The sequence below is a fragment of the Leptodactylus fuscus genome, chromosome 1 (assembly GCF_031893055.1).
Source record: "Leptodactylus fuscus isolate aLepFus1 chromosome 1, aLepFus1.hap2, whole genome shotgun sequence".
NCBI lineage: Eukaryota > Metazoa > Chordata > Amphibia > Anura > Leptodactylidae > Leptodactylus > Leptodactylus fuscus.
The window spans coordinates 200,288,875-200,309,154 of NC_134265.1; the positions used below are offsets into that span (position 1 = coordinate 200,288,875).

A 20,280-nucleotide genomic window follows, 5' to 3' on the forward strand; every position below is an offset into this window, starting at 1 on the left:
ATAACCAAATCAATTTCTCAGCTACGGACGGCACCGTTTCTGTCTCTTTGGACAGCCTAGAGAGAATTGATTTGGTTTAAGTGAGAGGCTGAGAGACCAGATTATGGGGATAACGTCTATCCTTAGGGAGAGACCACCTTCTCAGGTGTGTGGAGACTTATACAGCCATAGTTGCTCCACTCCAAGGGAATTTAAACCAAATCAGTTCTCTCTAAGCTACGCTGATGACGTCCAAAGAGACAGAAACGGTGCCGTCCGTAGCTGAGAAATTGATTTGGTTATAACCTCGCTTCATGCAGTGAAGACTTCTGGGAAGTCGGGCATGTTGTTCAGGGTGCTTGCTATAGAGGGCAGCATAACAGAGGCACTGTCTCCCTGTTTACATCTTGGGAGACAATTTGCATATTCTTCCCATACTTTTCACCAGTCAAGCTCTCTTAAATCTCTTGACCTAAAATATGTGCCCTGATACAGTTTACCTGCTTATAATATTGCCCAAAAATAAAAAGTTGCAAATAATCTTTTTAGAGTTTACTACAGACAAGATGAAAGTTGCCCGAAAAGCTGATCTTGACCATTTGGCTGAATTTTGTTTTCAAATTCTAGGTAAACTCTTTTTGATGCTGATGGCAGACTACAATCAAACAGTGATCTGTCATGTTAGAATTGTTCAACTGAAACTAGACATGTACAGCATGATCAGGCGAATAGAGACGTTCACTTGCCATTTTGTGTTATAGATATGTGCTTAATCTCCTAGGTTAGTTTGGTAAATTGCCAGTGGGATTGTATGTACAGGCAGGCTAATGACTGCGCTCTGTCAGATCAAAATCTTATGTCTATGGTCAGCATATAGAGAAGAGGCTCAACTGAAGATTCGTTTATTTCCAGCTATTTGATTCTTTATTTTCATGTAAGAAAACTATTACGGTAAATAAGCTGCCAGGGCTCATGGGCTGCTTACCCCTCCCACACAGTGAATGACATTTGTCCTTAAAAGTACCTATATTGATAGTTGTACAGTTTGAATGTCTGATGAAGCCAGGTTTTTGTGTCTACTGGCACTGTGATCCTAAGGGGCACAGAGGCATTTTCACTTATTTGCAGTGTCCTGTGCTCTCTACACTAAAGGATCCTCTGCTTCTCTTGCCTACCCTTGAATGATCTCACTAGTTTCCAAGCATGAGTCTTCTCTCTCAACAGGAAGATGATCTTCAATGTAGAGAGCCTGAAACATTGTACATGTATTGCCATAGCGTGGGGTGGGTTTAAAACTTGTATTTCTAACTCCTAATGTCTACAAGCGTTTGGGTGTGTTTAAACCGCTCTCCCTATATAGCAATGTAAGCAGCTGTGAGGAAATCAAGACTCTCTTAGCACACTTCATAGGAAAGGATTTAATCTAACAGCATGTCTTAAATTGAAAAAAATATTTTTTAAAAAGGTCTGTTAATGCTATCAATGGGTTAATAAGTTCACCCAAATACCTTTGGCAGTATTTTGAGTTATTTCTGGCTTTCTCTGGGAGCTCTGGTATCCTCTGCATCATTTGTTTACATGGGTAACTTCCTGCTGTCTATGCCTACAACTACCATGATGCATTGCAGTTCCCTCAGATCTCTCCTTTCCCTTCCTCCCTGTTTCCCAAGATAGCCCGCAGACTAGTAGCCCTACCTACCTAGCTAACTAACTGTCCCCCAAACCCCTCCTTACCTCATTATACTTACCTGTCTTCTCATCCTGGAGATAACTTTAGTGAGTGCTGCTGTCCCCTAGAAGAGAAGCAGCTCTATTGTGCAAGTGTGGGAGGTTGTCTACTTCTCTTCGCTTCTGCCAGAGTTCTTTTGCGTGGCTTTTTTTTTTTTTTTTTTTTTTTTTTTTATATAAAGGGGAAGGGGGGATGAATTAGAAGTTAAGAGGGGGAAGGGGGTTTAGCTTAGTTTTTAAAGTTATAGTTTATGCCGGACAACCCTTTTAAGTGTATGGATGGAAGTGGAGTTTCTGGGTGAAATCTGCAGGAACATGGCTTGAAAAAATGCAAACTATGGAATTTGGTCACAAGGTACATTGGGTCATATATAGGTTATCCGGAAAGTAAGTACACAAGATGACAGGGTGGACTTTATCCGGTATATGAAGTGTTTTTTATTAAAGGGGCTCTATTATTGGGAAAAGTCATTTTTAACAAAGCACATCCTTGCATAGCATTTAGAAAGGCTATTTCACACATACCTTTTATATGTAAATTGCCTCAGTAGTTTTTGAATAGGCCTGTTTTTATTCATATGCTAATTAGCCTTTTCCGCACACAGGAAGTTCTCACCACCACTCCTCTCCCTGCTGTATATACAGCGCACGGTGCACGAAGGGACTTCCAGGGTGCACGGAGAAGGCTAATTAGCATATAACTAAAACCACGCTCATTCAAAAACTACTGAGGCAATTTACATACAAAAGGTATGTGTAGAATAGCCTTTCTAAAGGCTATATAAGGATGTGATTAGTTAAAAATGACCTTTTCCAATGATAGAGCCCCTTTAAAAAAAAAAAAAACCTAAACAATGAAAACCAATTTCTCATTAAAGCACTTTCTCTTCTTTGTTTCTCCTTTCACATGGCGCAGCGAGGAATAGGAAAATGCCATCTCTGTCTACCTGCAGAGCCACCATGGTGCATTTCCAGTCACATGTTCGTTAATAAAAAATGCTTCATATACCAACTAAAGTCCACTTTTTAATTTTGTGTACTTTCCCGGACACCCTATACTTAAGGTTGATGTTGGCCAACAGCGATCTCTCCCTCATTACACATACAGATGTAACAGAGTTAACCTGGACTTTGCAGTTGGTTAAAAAGGACCTTTCAAGTCCCTGGGTATATGTGCTTTTATATACTGCTAGAAAGCTGACAGTGCGTTAAATTCAGCACACTGTTGGCTTTCCTGTTATGTGCCCCGGGGCTGGAAATATCAGTGCCATTACCAATCTCTGCCCACTGTCAGAAGAGCATTCCTGATAGTCTAGCTGGGCTGTGAGGAATGCCCCTCCGGACAGTACTCGTCCATAGCTCTCTACTGTCAGAGGTAGCTTTCCTTACAGCCCAGCCGTGACGGTAAGCTGTGAAGAATGCCCTTCCAGTATTTATGTATGGACGAGTACTGTCAGGGAGTGGCATTCCTCACAGCTCAGTGCCATCGCTACTTGGTAAGGAACTCCTCCTCTGACCGTACAGGGCTATGGACAGTATTGTCAGAGGGCATTCCTTACAGCCAAGCTAGACTGTCGGGAACGCCCTTCTGACAGTGGGCAGAGATTGTTGCTATTATAATGGCACTGAGCTCTCCAGCCCTGGGGCACATGAAGGGAAAGCTGTTCAGTGCACTGTCTGCTTTCTAGCGGTATGTAAAACTGCATGTGAGGACATGAGGTCTTCTTTAAGCTGCTGCAGCATGATATCTTGCCACTGACAACAAAAACAAAAAAAAAAGAGGAAGTGTCATTGAAAAATGTGTCAGGTTAACTCTGCTATATCTGTATATGTTTGGCTGACTGTGTATATGTTCTGTATGAGGAAAGAGACGTGGCTGTGAATAAACTACAGACCTTTTTTATACATGTGGAGTGCTTCAATATCTATCATGTGATGACGTTTTGTCAAACTAAAGTTTTTGCCTGCATTTCACCACCTTCTCTTTAACTGTGAAGATGCGACTTTCCTTTACCTTGAATACCATAGGCTATGTCTAATACAGATCCCTGTTTGTATTAGAAGCCTGATTGTAGCTGGCAAGAGCCAGTTGTGTGTTGCGTTCAGTATATAGTAGTTATGTAAACTGCTTTGGTCTAGTATAATGACATACAACAGGAAATTACTAAGTTAATAGGCAACCTAAATGGTCCATTGTATATTGTAATTTGACTTTTTTTGTTAAGATTTTCATGCAATGCCTTTCTGTGAAACTCTTCTTATTTATACAATACAAGAGAATCTCCAGTCATCCTTTGCTTAATGTGACAAAATAAAGAATGATTGTGGCTTTTGAGTCTTCTATATCTTACAGGTTTCTTGTAAGTCTTATCACAGCAATTGGGGGGGGCAGCATTGACAAGTAATATGTAAGCAGGTTTAAGTTTTGGTTTATGATAATGCAGTGTGCTGGATACTGGAAGTGTAGGCTATAGCTTTCATTTTACCCCCCTACAGACATTGATACATGCAGCTACCTGTGAAGTGTAATTCTGGCACCAGTAAGTGCTATATACATGTCATGCGTGTGCAGTGACTGGCTGATCTATTAACATTTAATTTACAAGAATATTGCTGACCCTATACTTTTTAACAATATTTTGACATGATTGAAATTTGGAAACATATTTTTCAATTTTTTCCAGACTTATTTAATCCCATAAACCTATTTTATAATATCCAAACCTCTAAATTTGACAAATTTGTAACAATTCTCTACTGGCTTTTAATTCATCCCTGGCTTTGTCTTGAAAACTTGCCTTGGAATGTCCTCACCCGCTAAGTAATAATCTGTCCTTAAATTGCCATTCTCCTTTTTGCATGGGCTCCTTCTTTTGTCTTAAATTCTTAGATTTGTTCTTCTGTGGAAGAGTTTGTTCTCCTGACTCTCTTCAAATGTTATGGTCTGTTCCTGGCTGTGTTTCATGTTATGTGTGGCAATCTCATCCCATTCTCTGTAATTTCATTCATCTATCTCTCACCTCTGTGTTGGCTGCATCTCACCCTTCAAGTAGTTCACGGATGGGCGATATTGGGTGTATTCCCCCCGCCTCAACAGGATGCACTCTGCTTCATCATCCACTGACTCTGTGAGTACGATCCGTGAAATCATTTCATTTAAGGTGACAAAGCAAATGGTAACCATATGTGACTTGAGACTTATACAAGTATCTTCTATAGCAGTGTTAGAGGCTCCTGTAGACCCTTCTGGCATATATGCATCCAATTATTTTGTTCTTATTTTCTTGTCTTTTTTTTTTCTTCCCATTTCCTCGCCGGCCTTAACTTTTCTCCTCCCCACTTGTGTAGCCTCCAGATGACCGGAGCTGGGTTTATTCTCCACTCCACTATAACCCCCAGGTTCAGTCTGTCTCGGACGAGGAGAGTGACACAGTAAGTTCCTGAAGGAAGCATATTCAGCACTTGTTCGTGTACTTGTTTGTTTTGGATAATTTAAGAGTCAAAAGGGTTTTTTTGACATTAAATTATGCTCATCGGTTAGAAACAGAAGAATTTTTAGGCATGGGGTTTGCAAGGGTTCCCTATTTGTGAAAAACCATTGCTGCTGTAAGCTCTGCTTGGCTTTTAAGTCCTGTCTGTTTTAGAGTCCTTTTATTAGCTGGATATGGTAGATTTCTGACTCAAATTGGTAGCAAAATCCACATGTATGACATTTAGAATTTGATATGGATTTCATAACATACTTCACCCTTCTAAGTTAAAAGAGGCGAAAGCTACAGTGAATATTTTTTACAGAAATTGACATGCTGTGGTTTTTTAAAATTCTCAGTTTGGCTCTATTTCTACTCTGAAAACCACCGACGCATGCAGATGAGATTTGGTCTCACTACTTGATGAGCACTGTGTAATATGCTGCAAATTTTTTTGTGTACAAATATGCAAGGAAAATGTACAGCATTTATACTATGCGCATGTATCCTAAAGCTCTTCCAAGCTCTTTATGATGGTAAAACTAATTAATATAGCTTTTTTTCTTCCCCCTTTTTTTTTTTTTTTTTTTTTATGGAGCTATAGTACCTACAATTAGAGAACCAATTTTCATAAACGAATAGTTTTCCTCTTCTACTTATTAGGCAGCCACTAACGCTTTAAATTTCAAGATATTCTTCAAGTTCTCCACATAGTAATACCTTTTTTTTTTTTTTTTTTTTTTTTTTTTTTTTTTTAATATATAATAATATTCAGATCTGTTTAGAAACTCCTGACCTAATGCTTATCACAATTGAGCTGTAGATATAATTGTATAAAGAATTTTGTGAGTTTAAACATTTTCTGTTACATTTTACCAAACTGTCATGCAAGGCTGATATGTTTAGCTCACAAAGTTTTACCAAAACTCAATGATCTACGCTTTTGGCTCAAAGGAAAGAAGACTGCTTTACAATTTGGGGATTCCTATGACATGGAGGGAGTGGCAAAACCACTGATTGTTACTTTTGTTCCTGCCATGTCCGTGGGTATATCCGCAACAAATCAAAAGCTAATCTTTTATCCTGATAACATTCGATCGGCTCTATGCCCCATTCCTCAAGTACCTGATGTGCCAGTGCCTTTGCCTCCAACTGAATTGCCAGAAATCTCTTCAGTCTTTAGTCTTGGAACATCCGTAAGTTCAAGGCTCCAATGGAACATGGAAGCCAGTATGCATCTACCAGTTGGGCACTCTGTGCATTTAAAAGAATGCTATGAAAACCTGGCTCTCGTCCTCAACAAATAAAATATGTTCAAAGATGTCGTCGGTAAATTATGCTGGACAAATTTCAAGCATTGGGTTGCTCCATGTGTCAAAGTACATTTCCTTCACTCACATTTGGACTTTTTCCCAAAAAATTTAGGATCAGTCAGCGAAGATCAGGGTAAAAGGTTCCACCGAGACATCAAAGATATGATGTGCAAATATCAAGGAAGATGGGAAAAGAAAATGCTCTCCGACTACTGTTGGATGTTAAGAGATAGCCCTGAGATTGAACATAAAAGCAAAAGGTCAAAAAGAAGTTTCAAAGGAAAAATGTCTGTACTTTCATTAGAAACCTTTTTTTTTTGCTCAGTTTATAACACTGCACAACAATGATTTTGCTACTGAGAGAAAAGTATGTGATTGATACTAAAATGAACACACTGATTCCAAGTAGGAACTCGGAATTTGCCTCTCACATCTGGATTTTAAGTTATACATGTAAAGCCTATTTAGTTATAGTATTAAGTATGGACCTACCCAGATCTGTCCAGCACCAAAATGTCACATTGTTGTCATCAACTCACAAAGATTCTGTACTAATGTAAATGGTCTTATGATGGAGTTAGATGGGACACATGTCCCTGATGAATGGAGGCTAATTGGAAATGATCAAATACTCAGAACAGAAATGGAAAATTAGTGCTGACCTGAAGATGGTAGCATTGCTGCATGGCCTACAGTTAGGGTGCACAAAGCATAGGTGTTCCTTGTGCCTATGGAACAGTCGTGATGACAGCAATCATTACATGAGACAATGGCCTCTCAGAGCCGAGCACACAGTTGGTCAGTAGAATGTACAACACAAATCACTGGTCCATCCACTTCAAGTTTATGTTCCACCACTTCACATTAAACTTGGTTTAATGAAAAATGTAGTAATTGCACTTGATGATGATGGAAATGGTTTCCAGTATGGCGGAGAAGTTTAGCACACTGAAAACTTAGGCTAAAATAAAAGGACAGATTTTTTTTATTGGCCTCGAATTCAACAAACTAATGTCTGATGGTAGAGAAACAAAACTCAACCCCCTGCAGCTTGGGCTACATTTGTGCTAGTAGTGCAGAACTTACTTGGGAACAGACGAGCTGAAAACTCTGCTGAATTAGTGGACAACATGCTAATAGCATATGGACATCTCGGCTGCCGAAGGTCATTGAAAATGCATTTCTTACATTAACATCTTGACTTTTTCCCCACCCAATTTGGGACACGTAAGTGGCGAACATGGAGAGCGTTTCCATAAAGATATTTCTACAATGGAGAACAGATATCAAGGCCACTGGAATCCCAGCATGATGGGGGACTACTGCTAGTGTTTGCAACAGGAAAAGATGACCATTCACAAATGCAAAAGCAGATGCCTGAAGCTCTTTTAACACTATTGGGCCTTGCTCAACTAAGACTATTAAACTGCATAATGAGACTTTTTGAAATTTTGCTATTCCATTACATTTCCATACACTGTTTACTATGAAAACTTTGATGTAGATCAGGTAATTGTTGGAGTAAAAATGGTTCTGTTCAAAATTAAAAAGTGCTTAATTCATTTAGGCATACTTATGCATAGCAGAATTTCCTGACGCGTTACAACAATTCTGACTTCAGGTTTGGAATCCGCACACTCTATTTAGTATAGGGTAAATGGTTTTTGCCCAGTAGCAGACGAAAAGGTTTGTTTTTTTGTGTTGTTGTGTGGTGAATTTTTTTTTCAAAACTTTCATGTCCATATATTTGCTCCTCTTGGCCATTCGTTATGTAAGTTACCTTAATAAAAACACATTTAAAATAGTATGTTGGTGATTTTCTTCTGGAAACTGCACCATAAAATTTGATGTAAAAAGTTTAAACTCAAGGGAACTTTTTTTTGTTTTTCTCTCAATCAGAGGTGGCTCGTGCGATCTGGCAACAGTGGTTTTCATCCATTTACGTCTATAAAAAAAATCGATTACTGAAAAATCAATTTGCCTCACCAAAAATCAATATTTTACATATATTTAAATGGATAAAAACCACTGTTGCCAGATAGTACATGCAAAATTATTCAGGAGCATTCTTTTTCAAATAGGATTTTAGCAAAAATATCGGTATCAATTTTACAAAAAAAATCCTGATGTGATGGAAAAAAATGTATGTCATTTTCAAAACCAGCACACCAAATAAGATCTAAAAAGTAAAAACTTCTCTTGTATTTTTCAAAAACTTCAATTTCGCAGGCCTGTGTAGGCACGGCTCCGCTAAATCCAGTGTAGGTGGAATTTTTTTCCCTAGCCCCTCTATGCCTGAGCAATAAATCTAGTTAGTTTTGGTTCCCGCTATGCTACTTTGATCTATATTATCAGATGGGCACAGATGTGTTTTCTCTCACCCCCGTGCCAGAGATAGTGAATCTACCTCCTACTACCACCATCTTCCACCTGCTCAGGTAGTGCCATTTCCATTTGTTGCCTGCAGTGTTGCTTCCTGTGGCTGCTATCATCTATCCCGACTGAAGACTGTTCGGGCTTCTCACAGAAGAACGTGCAGTATAATTCTGTGCTGGGGACAACCGTTGGGTAAACATCCAATTGCTAACTCCTCAGGGAGTGCGGCATACCAGCCCGCTGCTACTCTTAGACCTGCCAGATGGAGGGGCACCAGCCTAAAGAGATTGCAGACACAAAGCACTTACCTGACTGCAATCCTCAGTCCATGGTGGTCTACCTACTTGCAATCGACAGCACTATTGTTTTTGGAGGACAGACAACACGGGTATTAGGGGCCCCCTTATAAAATCCATGCCAAAATCAGAACCTGGAAATAGTGCAGCTACATTGATCTCACCCCCCCCCCCCTACCCTTTTGATCATTCTTAAAACCTTAAGGCTCCATTCACATGGAGGAAAATGGTGAGGAATTTTCCATGCTGAAAAAGCCTCCCATTGATTTCAGCATCCAAAATTCCTCACCACTTTCCTCTGTGTGAAATGGTCCTGAGTTACTTTGTTCTGCAGACTCCTATATCACAGTACACACAGACCAGCTGTGTCTGTTCCAAACTTTCTTCTGTCTGTTCTTCTATAGACACCCGATAGTGATGTACTCCATCTCCTCCACAAACACCCAATACATCGTGCCATTGCAGGATGTATTCCCACCCCACCGCAAACCTTGCAAGAAAGCTGTTGTAAGTGCTTTTTGCACTTTCGGCTCGATCTCTGTTTTCACAGCGTAATATAACAAGTTTCTGCGAGCAACGTTACCGCCCAGTGGTCAATTTTGGTATTGCATCCTACTGGGAGAAGAAGAGGCCACTGTGGAGATCGCTGCCCAATACGTGTCCAGCTGTCACCAAATAAGAGGAAGATGAGACTCCACGGACTGTTATATTTATCCCAATACACCCGCCCCACCCCCACCTCCCCCATATAGCAGTCACCAATGAAGAGGAAGATGAAACTCCATGGACTGTTATACCCCAAACCACCCACCCCACCCCCACCACTCACCCACCCGAGTCCAACTCCCCCCCCCCCACACACACACACACACACACACACACACACACACTTTACTAGCTTTGGCAATGCCAAATATCTATTCGGACGTGCCAATAAAGCTTTTTTTGATTTGATTGCTACTAACTATTCTACTATCCAGTCTGAGCATAGCAGTCGGAAGAGCTTTCTTGTTTGAGCTTGAGGTAGGCAGCTGTCAGATGGATCTCTCAAAATACTCCTTTCTAGATGATACCCGAAAGCAAGACAATTCAGCCATAAGAATCTGGCACTTCTCTGACATGTACTTCCAGTATTCAGCCGTGAACATCTCCTCCAGTGGCTTCCTAAATCATGTTGCATGCTTCATCCAGCGCAAAGGAACAGATTTCAAAAACCTCCCCAACAGCCTGCAAGCTCAGTTAATTAGTCCAAATGCTGCTACAATTGCAGGGCGCTCATTTGGAGGCCCATATACCTAAACTTTAAAGAGGACTTTTCAGTGCTTCCAAGTCCAGCTCCTCACATCAATTTTTTTTCTGAAGCCCCCACAATTTTTAATCTCTGTGTACCTTTTTTTCTTTACCTTTTTTCTTCACTCTTTTCTTCCCTGCGTTGAGGAACTGGCCAAAGTCTGTTAGAGATTATGAACTTCTTCTTCCTGGGGTCCTCCTAGCCTATGTGAAACCCATAAAAGCTTATATTTTTGGCTCCTTCATCAAAATATGAGCCTGCCTCAAGAAAGAAAGGAGCACACTTATTCTTGACCACTTCTTGAGAATGGGGTCATAAGAGATCTCTGCATTATTTGTCCAAAAGCAATTTAAAAAATCTGACCACTTCTTATGCCAGAACTAGGCTGTGTCAAAGAACTTTGTTTGGTAACAAACCCAGCCATGCCTTGATTCATGCCCCCCATTGTCAGACAGCCCATTCCTTACCTTAATGTATTACCAATGAGTCTGGGTCCTTTAACTCTTCCCTCTACAACAGGCATGTCAAAGTCAGGGTACCCCGAGGGCCACATGAGTAACAAGAGGTTGTTGCAAGGGCCGCACACAGCAGCTAATGTCACACACGTATTTTAACAGCAGTCATGAAAACAAGATATGAAGTAGTGATATGTAACAGCAACATATATTTGCAGTGCGCAACAGCAACTAATATATTTAACAAAAATACAGCAATTAAAAACTAAACATTTGCTATCATTTTTTTAAATTTTTTTTTTAGTGTTTTGTCCTGAGGCTTGACACTTCTTTGTGCTAACAATTGTTGGTATATCAGGCTGAAATGACAATGCAGTGCCTACTTTGATCAAAGATAAGTGGTGATCAGTCAGCCTTGTTCTCTGAGAAGATTTTGTTAGTTTCATAAAAGAAAATTATCTGTTTACATATGCACCCTTCATCTGCCCCCAGTTTCATGTCCCCCCTCCATCTCTGCCCCCAGTTTCATGTCCCCCCATCTCTGCCCCCATATTCATGTCCCCCTCCATCTCTGCCCCCAGTTTCATGTCCCCTCCATCTCTGCCCCAGATTCATGTCCCCTCCATCTCTGCCCCCAGATTCATGCCCCCCATCTCTGCCCCCAGATTCATGTCCTCTCCATCTCTGCCCCCAGTGTCATGTCGTCCCCTCCTTCATCTGCCCCCAGTTTCTCTCTCTCTCCCTCTCCCCCTCCCTCTCTAACTCCCCACCTTCCAAGAGCAATATAATTCCCCCCCCCCCCCCCCTCATGTCACATGATGGCTTATTTGCAGGACAAATTGTAATATGTATTACCACCATTCAATATCCTGTACAATATGCTGGGGGGAAAAAAAATCTGAGTTAGAAGGGGGGGGGGGGGGGGAACGCATCTGCGCCAATTTCTTTATGGGTTTCACTTTTACAACATTCACTGTGGTAAAATGACATCTGTATTCTGTGGGTTAGCATGATTACACTGATAAATTTATTTTGATACCTTTTTTTGTGGCATATTTTTTTAGTTCAGACCTCCTAGGGGGTCTGATTGCTCATACAGTACAATGCCATACTAATATATTGCAGTGTATAATAAAATCCATTCACTTCTGTTACATGCTTCTAACCTTCTGACTGCGCCTGCACACTTTAAAACCCGCAGTCGCATGTAACTGCAGCACCTGAAGTGTTAACAGCTGCGATCTTGTCGGCAATGATCGCGCCTGTTGGAGGCAGGGGCCCGTTGTATAATTCATCTGGAATCCACAGTGTATGGCCCCTCACAACCAGTAACATACATGTGCATACAGTTAGGGTCAGAAATATTTGGACAGTGACACAAGTTTTGTTATTTTAGCTGTTTACTAAAACATGTTCAGAAATACAATTATATATATAATATGGACTGAAAGTGCACACTCCCAGCTGCAATATGAGAGTTTCCACATCCAAATCGGAGAAAGGGTTTAGGAATCATAGCTCTGTAATGCATAGCCGCCTCTTTTTCAAGGGACCAAAAGTAATTGGACAATGGACTCTAAGGGCTGCAATTGACTCTGAAGGCGTCTCCCTCATAAACCTGTAATCAATGAAGTAGTTAAAAGGTCTGGGGTTGATTCCAGGTGTGTGGTTTTGCATTTGGAAGCTGTTGCTGTGACTAGACAATATGCGGTCAAAGGAACTCTCAATTGAGGTGAAGCAGAACATCCTGAGGCTGAAAAAAAAGAAAAAATCCATCAGAGAGATAGCAGACATGCTTGGAGTAGCAAAATCAACAGTCGGGTACGTTCTAAGAAAAAAGGAATTGACTGGTGAGCTTGGGAACTCAAAAAGGCCTGGGCGTCCACGGATGACAAAAGTGGTGGATGATCGCCGCATACTTTCTTTGGTCAAGAAGAACCCGTTCACAACATCAACTGAAGTCCAGAACACTCTCAGTGAAGTAGGTGTATCTGTCTCTAAGTCAACAGTAAAGAGAAGACTCCATGTAAGTAAATACAAAGGGTTCACATCTAGATGCAAACCATTCATCAATTCCAAAAATAGACAGGCCAGAGTTAAATTTGCTGAAAAACACCTCAAGAAGCCAGCTCAGTTCTGGAAAAGTATTCTATGGACAGATGAGACAAAGATCAACCTCTACCAGAATGATGGGAAGAAAAAAGTTTGGAGAAGAAAGGGAATGGCACATGATCCAAGGCACACCACATCCTCTGTAAAACATGGTGGAGGCAACGTGATGGCATGGGCATGCATGGCTTTCAATGGCACTGGGTCACTTGTGTTTATTGATGACATAACAGCAGACAAGAGTAGCCGGATGAATTCTGAAGTGTACCGGGATATACTTTCAGCCCAGATTCAGCCAAATGCTGCCAAGTTGATCGGACGGCGCTTCATAGTACAGATGGACAATGACCCCAAGCATACAGCCAAAGCTACCCAGGAGTGCATGAGTGCAAAAAAGTGGAACATTCTGCAATGGCCAAGTCAATCACCAGATCTTAACCCAATTGAGCATGCATTTGACATGCTCAAATCCAGACTTAAGGCGGAAAGACCCACAAACAAGCAAGACCTGAAGGCTGCGGCTGTAAAGGCCTGGCAAAGCATTAAGAAGGAGGAAACCCAGCGTTTGGTGATGTCCATGGGTTCCAGACTGATTGCCTCCAAAGGATTCGCAACAAAATATTGAAAAAAAAAATATTTTGTTTGGGTTATATTTTTGTCCAATTACTTTTGAGCTCCTAAAATGTGGAGTGTTTGTAAAGAAATGTGTACAATTCCTACATTTTCTATCAGATATTTTTGTTCAACCCTTCAAATTAAACGTTACAATCTACACTTGAATTCTGTTGTAGAGGTTTTATTTCAAAACCAATGTGGTGGCATGCAGAGCCCAACTCGCGAAAATTGTGTCACTGTCCAAATATTTCTGGCCCTAACTGTATTTCCCCCTGTATGGCTTGACTTTGTCCTTCCATAAAACATTTCTGTGAGTCCTACACTCACTTTCTCAATTTGTTTAACCTCCTCCCGCAGGGCCTTCCATTGCTCTTTGACACATTACAGATGCATATCTTGATACTCTAAACAGGGTAAAGATCTCTTATCTTATTCTACAGACCCACTTCCTTGTTTTCCATAATCCTGGCCATCTGGATTTATGCCCATGAGGTAAGCTAGAGCTAATACCTATGAACCATTAATATGCTTCATCCTGGCTTTTCGGTTTTGACCGATATGGAGAAGGTCTCTGGTGTGTTCACTGGTATTTCCCCTCACAAGCTGTTTTCCAAATCTGTCTGGGATTGAATATGTGCCAGTGAATCCACAGCCTCTACTCTGGCCCCTCTGCTCAGTGAGTGAGAAGTGGGGCATTTTCTGGCCTCTTCTGCCTGCCAAACATCTATACCCATTATGTAGTAACTCACCTGTCCAGAACCTGTTCATAAACTAAACTTGTCTAAGGGTCCCCCCCCCCCCATGAGACCTTTTTTGTTTCCCGGAAGGCCAACCCAACCAAATGATTTTTGTTTTTTTGGCTCTCTTGTCTCCCCATACTGAATTTAACAGGACCAGACATTCCTAGAAATTCTCTGTCCCCCGTTATGCCATTTTGTGATCTCCGCCAGATTTTCCAGTTTTGTTTTTTTTTTATTTCTTTTATTTTTAAGATCTTACCATATGGCTACCAAATTGCATGCTTCAATGCCATTACCCTATTAGCACTGAAGCTGCATAGTGCGATTTCCTCCCATATTTTCCGGCATTGCCTCTCTTTTCAGCATTTTTGGAGGAAAGTTTGGATAATTCCCTCTTCCTTTCACTCTTGGGGGGGGGGGGGGGGGTTCTTCCTCCATCTGAATAAAATTCCACTCTCAGTAGTTAGACATTTGGTCAATGCTGCCAAGGTATGCATTACAACACTGGTGGTGTCTAGAGCCGCATTCACTCAGACTGTTGATCCAGAAGGTAGAAGACATATGATGTATAGAAGACTACCCAACTACAAGGCAGAGAAGACTTTTTGAAAATCTTTTTACTGGGTAGCTTACCAGATTTCAGTGGAATACCAGTCGATCTTGACTTCCACCTATCCCTCTTGTATTGTTTATGCATGATGTTCAGGAAGTGGAGAGGTTAGGATACGGATGATTACTATCCTAAGTTTTGGTTATTTTCTGACCTGTTGATTCTTCTCTGCTTATGCCTTGAATGAATTGGGGGAAAAAAAACAGGTTTAACACAAATGGACAGTTTTGTTTTGATGGGCACCCATTGACTAATCCGTCAAAAGACTGACTATGGTATCTGCTGTGTTACTGTTTGTGACTGGGTTTTATTTTTACAAATGAGTTGTGTGGTTTGTTTGTTTGGTCGTTTGTGGTTTGTTTTGTTTCTTTTATTATATACGGATTCAGGTGGATACCAGGTGCAGATGAGAACGTAGCCTCAAATGTCACCCCCTCCTTATCTCTTCACCTTCACTGATGGTGAAAAATTAGTGTTATTTTCGGCATACTCCTGAAACAAACCATTTGTAGAAATCTTAAGGAGAATTCACATTGCAGTTAAATTGCATCAGATCCATAATCAGAAAAAAAGACATGCACGTACACACGTGGACAAAATTGTTGGTACCCCTTGTTTAATGAAAACAAACCCACAAATGGTCACAGAAATAACTTCAACCTTACAAAAGTGATAAATAAAAATTCTATGAAAATGAACATATGAAAATCAGTCATTGTTTTTCAACCATGCTTCAACAGAAGATTTTTAACAATACACCTCATGAAACAGGCCTGGACGAAGTGATGATTCCCATAACTTAGTATTTTGTTGCACAACCTTTTGAGGCAATCGCTGCAATCAAACAATTCCTGTAACTGTCAATGAGACTTCTGCACCTCTCAGCAGGTATTTTGGCCCACTCCTCATGAGCAAACTGCTCCAGTTGTCTCGGGTTGAAGGGTGCCTTTTCCAGACGTCATGTTTCAGCTCCTTCCAAAGATGCTCACTAGGATTTAGGTCAGGGCTCATAGAAGGCCACTTCAGAATAGTCCAATGTTTTCCTATCAGCCATTCTTGGGTGTTTTTAGCTGTGTGTTTTGGGTCATTATCCTGTTGCAAGACCCATGACCTGCAACGGAGACCAAGCTTTCTGACACTGGGCAGCACATTTCTCTCTAGAATCCCTTGATAGTCTTAAGATTTCATTGTACCCTGCACAGATTCAAGACACCCTGTGCCAGATGCAGCAAAGCAGCCCCAGAACATGACAGAGCCTCCTCCATGTTTCACAGTAGGGACTTTCTTTTTAAGATGTGCTTCATGTTTGTCTGTGAACATAGAGCTGATGTGCCTTGCCAAAAAGTTTGATTCTTATCTTATCCATCCATAAGACATTCTCTCAGAAGCTTTGTGGCTTGTCAACAATTTTTATTTATTACTTTTGTCAGATTCAAGTTATTTCTGTGACCATTGCGGGTTTTTCTTTCATTAAACAATTTTGTCCGCGTCTGTAATTGGTCGAGCTTTTTAGCCCCTCAGGTGATTCTTGTTTCTCTTGTAAAATTAGGAAAGAAAAAAAACACTGAATAATGAAATGCTCAGGGTAAACGGAAGAGTTATTTTAGGGAGTGTAAGTGTAGAAGAGTTATATTATGTGTTTTTAGGGCAAGTTTGAAACTGGAAGTTGGGCCTTACAGAAAGTTGTTGCAATGTGAAAGAAGGAAGATGGGAGTAGTAGGTTCGGATTACATCAGATCAGTGGCAAACATAGAGCACAGGTAGGGTGGTAGGCAGAGATCGAGATGATGTATGGATGGGGCAGTGGTATATCATTTGGACTGAAAGATGGGCCTGGCTGCTGTATTCAGGACAGGATGTAAAGTGGAGAATTTTTTTTTTTTTTTTTTCTTAAGTGGAAGATCTATTAGTAAAGACTACGGCTAGAGTCTCACAACCGATTGTTTCATCCATTAAACACTATGTGTGTTCATCTGATTTACTAGCCTGATGACAAGAGAAGGACTCCTAGCATCATAGACATTTAAATATAAGAGTTCTGAGATGAAGAGATTAGAGAAAGTTTGGTAGGAGCATGTGATGGCTCGAGAGGGTTTTTTTTATTCAGTATGATTGCATATTTAAAAGAGGTGAGAGAGGATCCAGTAGGAGGAGAGGTTAAATATTTAGGTGAAAAGCGGCAGAGATAGGGTCGCCAATGCAGGTAGTAGAGTGAGTGGAAGAAAAGGAGCTGGGAGATTTCTAATTGGATCAAAGAATAGGAGTGAACAAAAATTACTAAAGAGCAGGGAATCAGTGCTGTTTGGCTATTAGGCCATGATGTCCTGACATTGATTTCATCTTAGTAAATAATGAGGTCCTCTACTCTGAGGTCTGTGATAGGTGACTGCACTTTAGAAATAAGGAGGAAGTGAAAAGTATCATTATTTCACATCGTTGGATAGTGAGGTTGGTTACAGGCTTTCAACGTGAATTTAAAGTTAAAGAAATCTGCAGATGCTTGCAATATTTCAACAAACCTACAGTACCACTGAAGAAGCATGTCTGTGGGGTGTACCAAGGTTGCCACTTAAAGGTTCAGATTAAAGGTGAGGCTTTTTCCAGGGGCTTTTTGTGAGCTTTATTTGTAGTGTTTGGCAGCCAGATCAGGACAAAAGAAGGAAGAAATTAGGTATAATGATGACTGTAGTGTATGTAGGTTGGTAAGTACCTTTATCAAACTGACAGTTCCTTGTAGGGTTTCTTCTCCATTTTCCATAGATGCCATTCTTATGTATTCTCCATTTTCATGAAAATCAGTATTTTATTCTTGTGCAGATTAGCTGAAAAGGCTTTTAGTTGTGTTTTTTCTTGTTTGTTTTCCACTCTGCCCCTAACTGCCACCCAGCAAGCAACACCACCCCCACCCCATATAGGTGTGTGGAGTCTTATTAAGCCGTGAGAGCTCCACTGCAAAGGAGCATGGGAAGATTTGCATATTCTTCCCATCTCCCACTTTGACACACATTTGCAGTTAGGGGTGGTTATCTGGAGTAGAGTGTGAAAACATACCCCTAAAGCCCTTTTCATATAATCTGCATAAGATTAAAACATTGATTATTCATAAATATGGATCTGCAATGCAGAATAAGAAAGCTATCTTTGGAAACATTAGAAGTAGCCCTACAAGATACTGTCATTAGTTTGATACAGATTTTACTATCCGCACTCTGCTCTATTACACAGCCAAGTGCTGTGACTAACTGCCAGAGTCGGAAAATACTCGGACTCCAACAGATTAACCCCTTGTACACCATGATCAATAGCAATCATGGTATCTGAATTGGGTGGTTGGTTTTTTGGGGGGGTTTTTGTTTGTGTTTTTTCACAAGGACTCCCCAAAAACATTATTAAAAGCTAATCAAAATACTATATGGACCCCAAAATGGTGCCAAATAAAAGTAGAACTCTTTATGCCAAAAATAAACCTTCACACAGCTAGGTCAATAGAATTTTATTTTTTTTTTATTTTAATGAATTTTTGAAAGGCGGGATGGAAAGCATGGAAAAAAAATTGACGAATGTTAACGTACAAAGTACCCTATGTCCTTTTAAAAGCTTAATGGCATGTAGCTTTCTGAATTTGTGATAGGTAGAGATGAGCGAGCACTATTTGAAACAGCCATTTCGAATAGCACGTTCCCATAGAAATGAATAGAAGCGGCTTCCATTCATTTCTATGGGAGCATGCTATTCGAAACGGCTGTTTCAAATAGTCCTCGCTCATCTCTAGTGATAGGTTGGTGTGTTCCAAGAAAAAAACAAATATGAAAAGAAAGAAGTACTGATTACAAATGGAGAACGAAGCGTTAGTGTGTGAGACGTATTATGGTAAGTTGTGAAAGGCCAATGGAGGAGGTTAGTGATGGAAACTGAGAGGCAGATGAGGATGTTAACAAGAAGACCTGTCACAGTCCAGTACAAAATGCTAATTGGCATACCTCATATTATTGCCACTGTCCTCTGTTCACCCAAATCTGTTCACCCATTCCAAAGATGTGGACGCTATTAGTTTATATACAAATTAACTTTTGTTTTCCATGTGGATGATTTTTGTTGACCAGTTAAGACTTTTCAGAACAAACCTTGAGGTGGTCCAGTTAATTTTCATTATTTCACTTTGTGTATATCTTGTTCTTTTTAGCATTCCCTTACTTGTCATATTAATAACAATCCATTAAGCTTCTGTGGGGTTTTTGTTTATGCAATTTCTGATAAATTCCTGAAAGACATCTGATCCTTTGATCATTTCATGATTCCCATACAGTCTTGTGTGCCCCTAGAAACATTTTCATATGTCTTTGTGATAATAATAGTTAATAATGATCATTTGCACGGTTTTAATGTTTCTTGGACGTAATTTACATTTGTTTGACTTTTTAGAAAGAAATTATGACGTATGACATTGTTTTCTTTGGCTATTGTGTGGCAGCTTGAAAACCTACACTTATGGGGCGTTCAGACTAGCGTCGGTGTCCGATGCTAATGTCCATTCAGAAAACCTAGATGTAGGGTTTTGCTGTCCGCTTGAAAAATCGGACATCTTTGTGGACGAACACTTAAGGACAGACACGGACTGTAAAGAATGCACATGATATCCCTTTTAAATCAATGCAAAATGTATCGGACACAGCTAGTGTCCTATGCTAATGTCCGCGCAAGATTTTGCGCGGACATTAGCGTCGGACACTAGCTGTCGGACACAGACGCTAGTGTGAACGCCCCCTTAGAAAAATCTTATGTAGCATATACTGGGTGTAGCTTTAAGGGGTGCACATGTTGCAATCACTACAGGGCCTTTTAGCTTGAGGGGCTCAAAGTCCTCTCTACAATAAGACACCAGTATAATAAGATAGCACATGGTAAGTGAAGGCCCCATTACAAATTTTGCATTGGGGCCGTGGATCTTCAAGATACTCCTCTGTTCACTCCTCACTCAGTGAATCTCTGGCCCAGTAGTTGGCAACTGCAGATATTGTGTATTAGTGCCTGCCTTGTAAGACTTAGCACTATTGGAACTTAGAAAACCATATTATTGACAATTGTGGAAATAACTGTAGATGAAAGAGGAAAGATTTTGAAATTTTTTATAATTTTAATAGATTACCACCATTCTTCAGTCTTGTTGCAAAAAATAACTGAAGGGAATTTCTGGCAGAATAAACTAATAGAGCGAAGAGGGACAATAGACAAAATAAAATACATATAATACTTATCACCCACCTCACTGCATGTTGGCACAGCAGAACCTCCAAATTG

At 40.4% G+C, this 20,280-nt stretch overlaps 1 protein-coding gene across 7 annotated transcripts in view; it reads left to right on the forward strand.

The window, feature by feature from the left end:
- Positions 1-20,280, forward strand: part of PIP5K1C (phosphatidylinositol-4-phosphate 5-kinase type 1 gamma) — an 85,122-nt gene that overhangs the window by 61,320 nt on the left and 3,522 nt on the right. For 3 of the 7 annotated variants that reach the window (XM_075282074.1, XM_075282065.1, XM_075282082.1), the window contains exons 17-18: positions 4,761-4,835; positions 5,056-5,139. The exons of 1 other annotated variant lie outside the window; for it this stretch is intronic. In XM_075282074.1, the coding sequence (XP_075138175.1) occupies positions 4,761-4,835; positions 5,056-5,139 (159 nt within the window). Of the gene's footprint in view, positions 1-4,757; positions 4,836-5,055; positions 5,140-20,280 lie in introns of those variants that run through there. 3 more of the 7 variants (XM_075282101.1, XM_075282091.1, XM_075282119.1) reach the window with 2 other exon arrangements.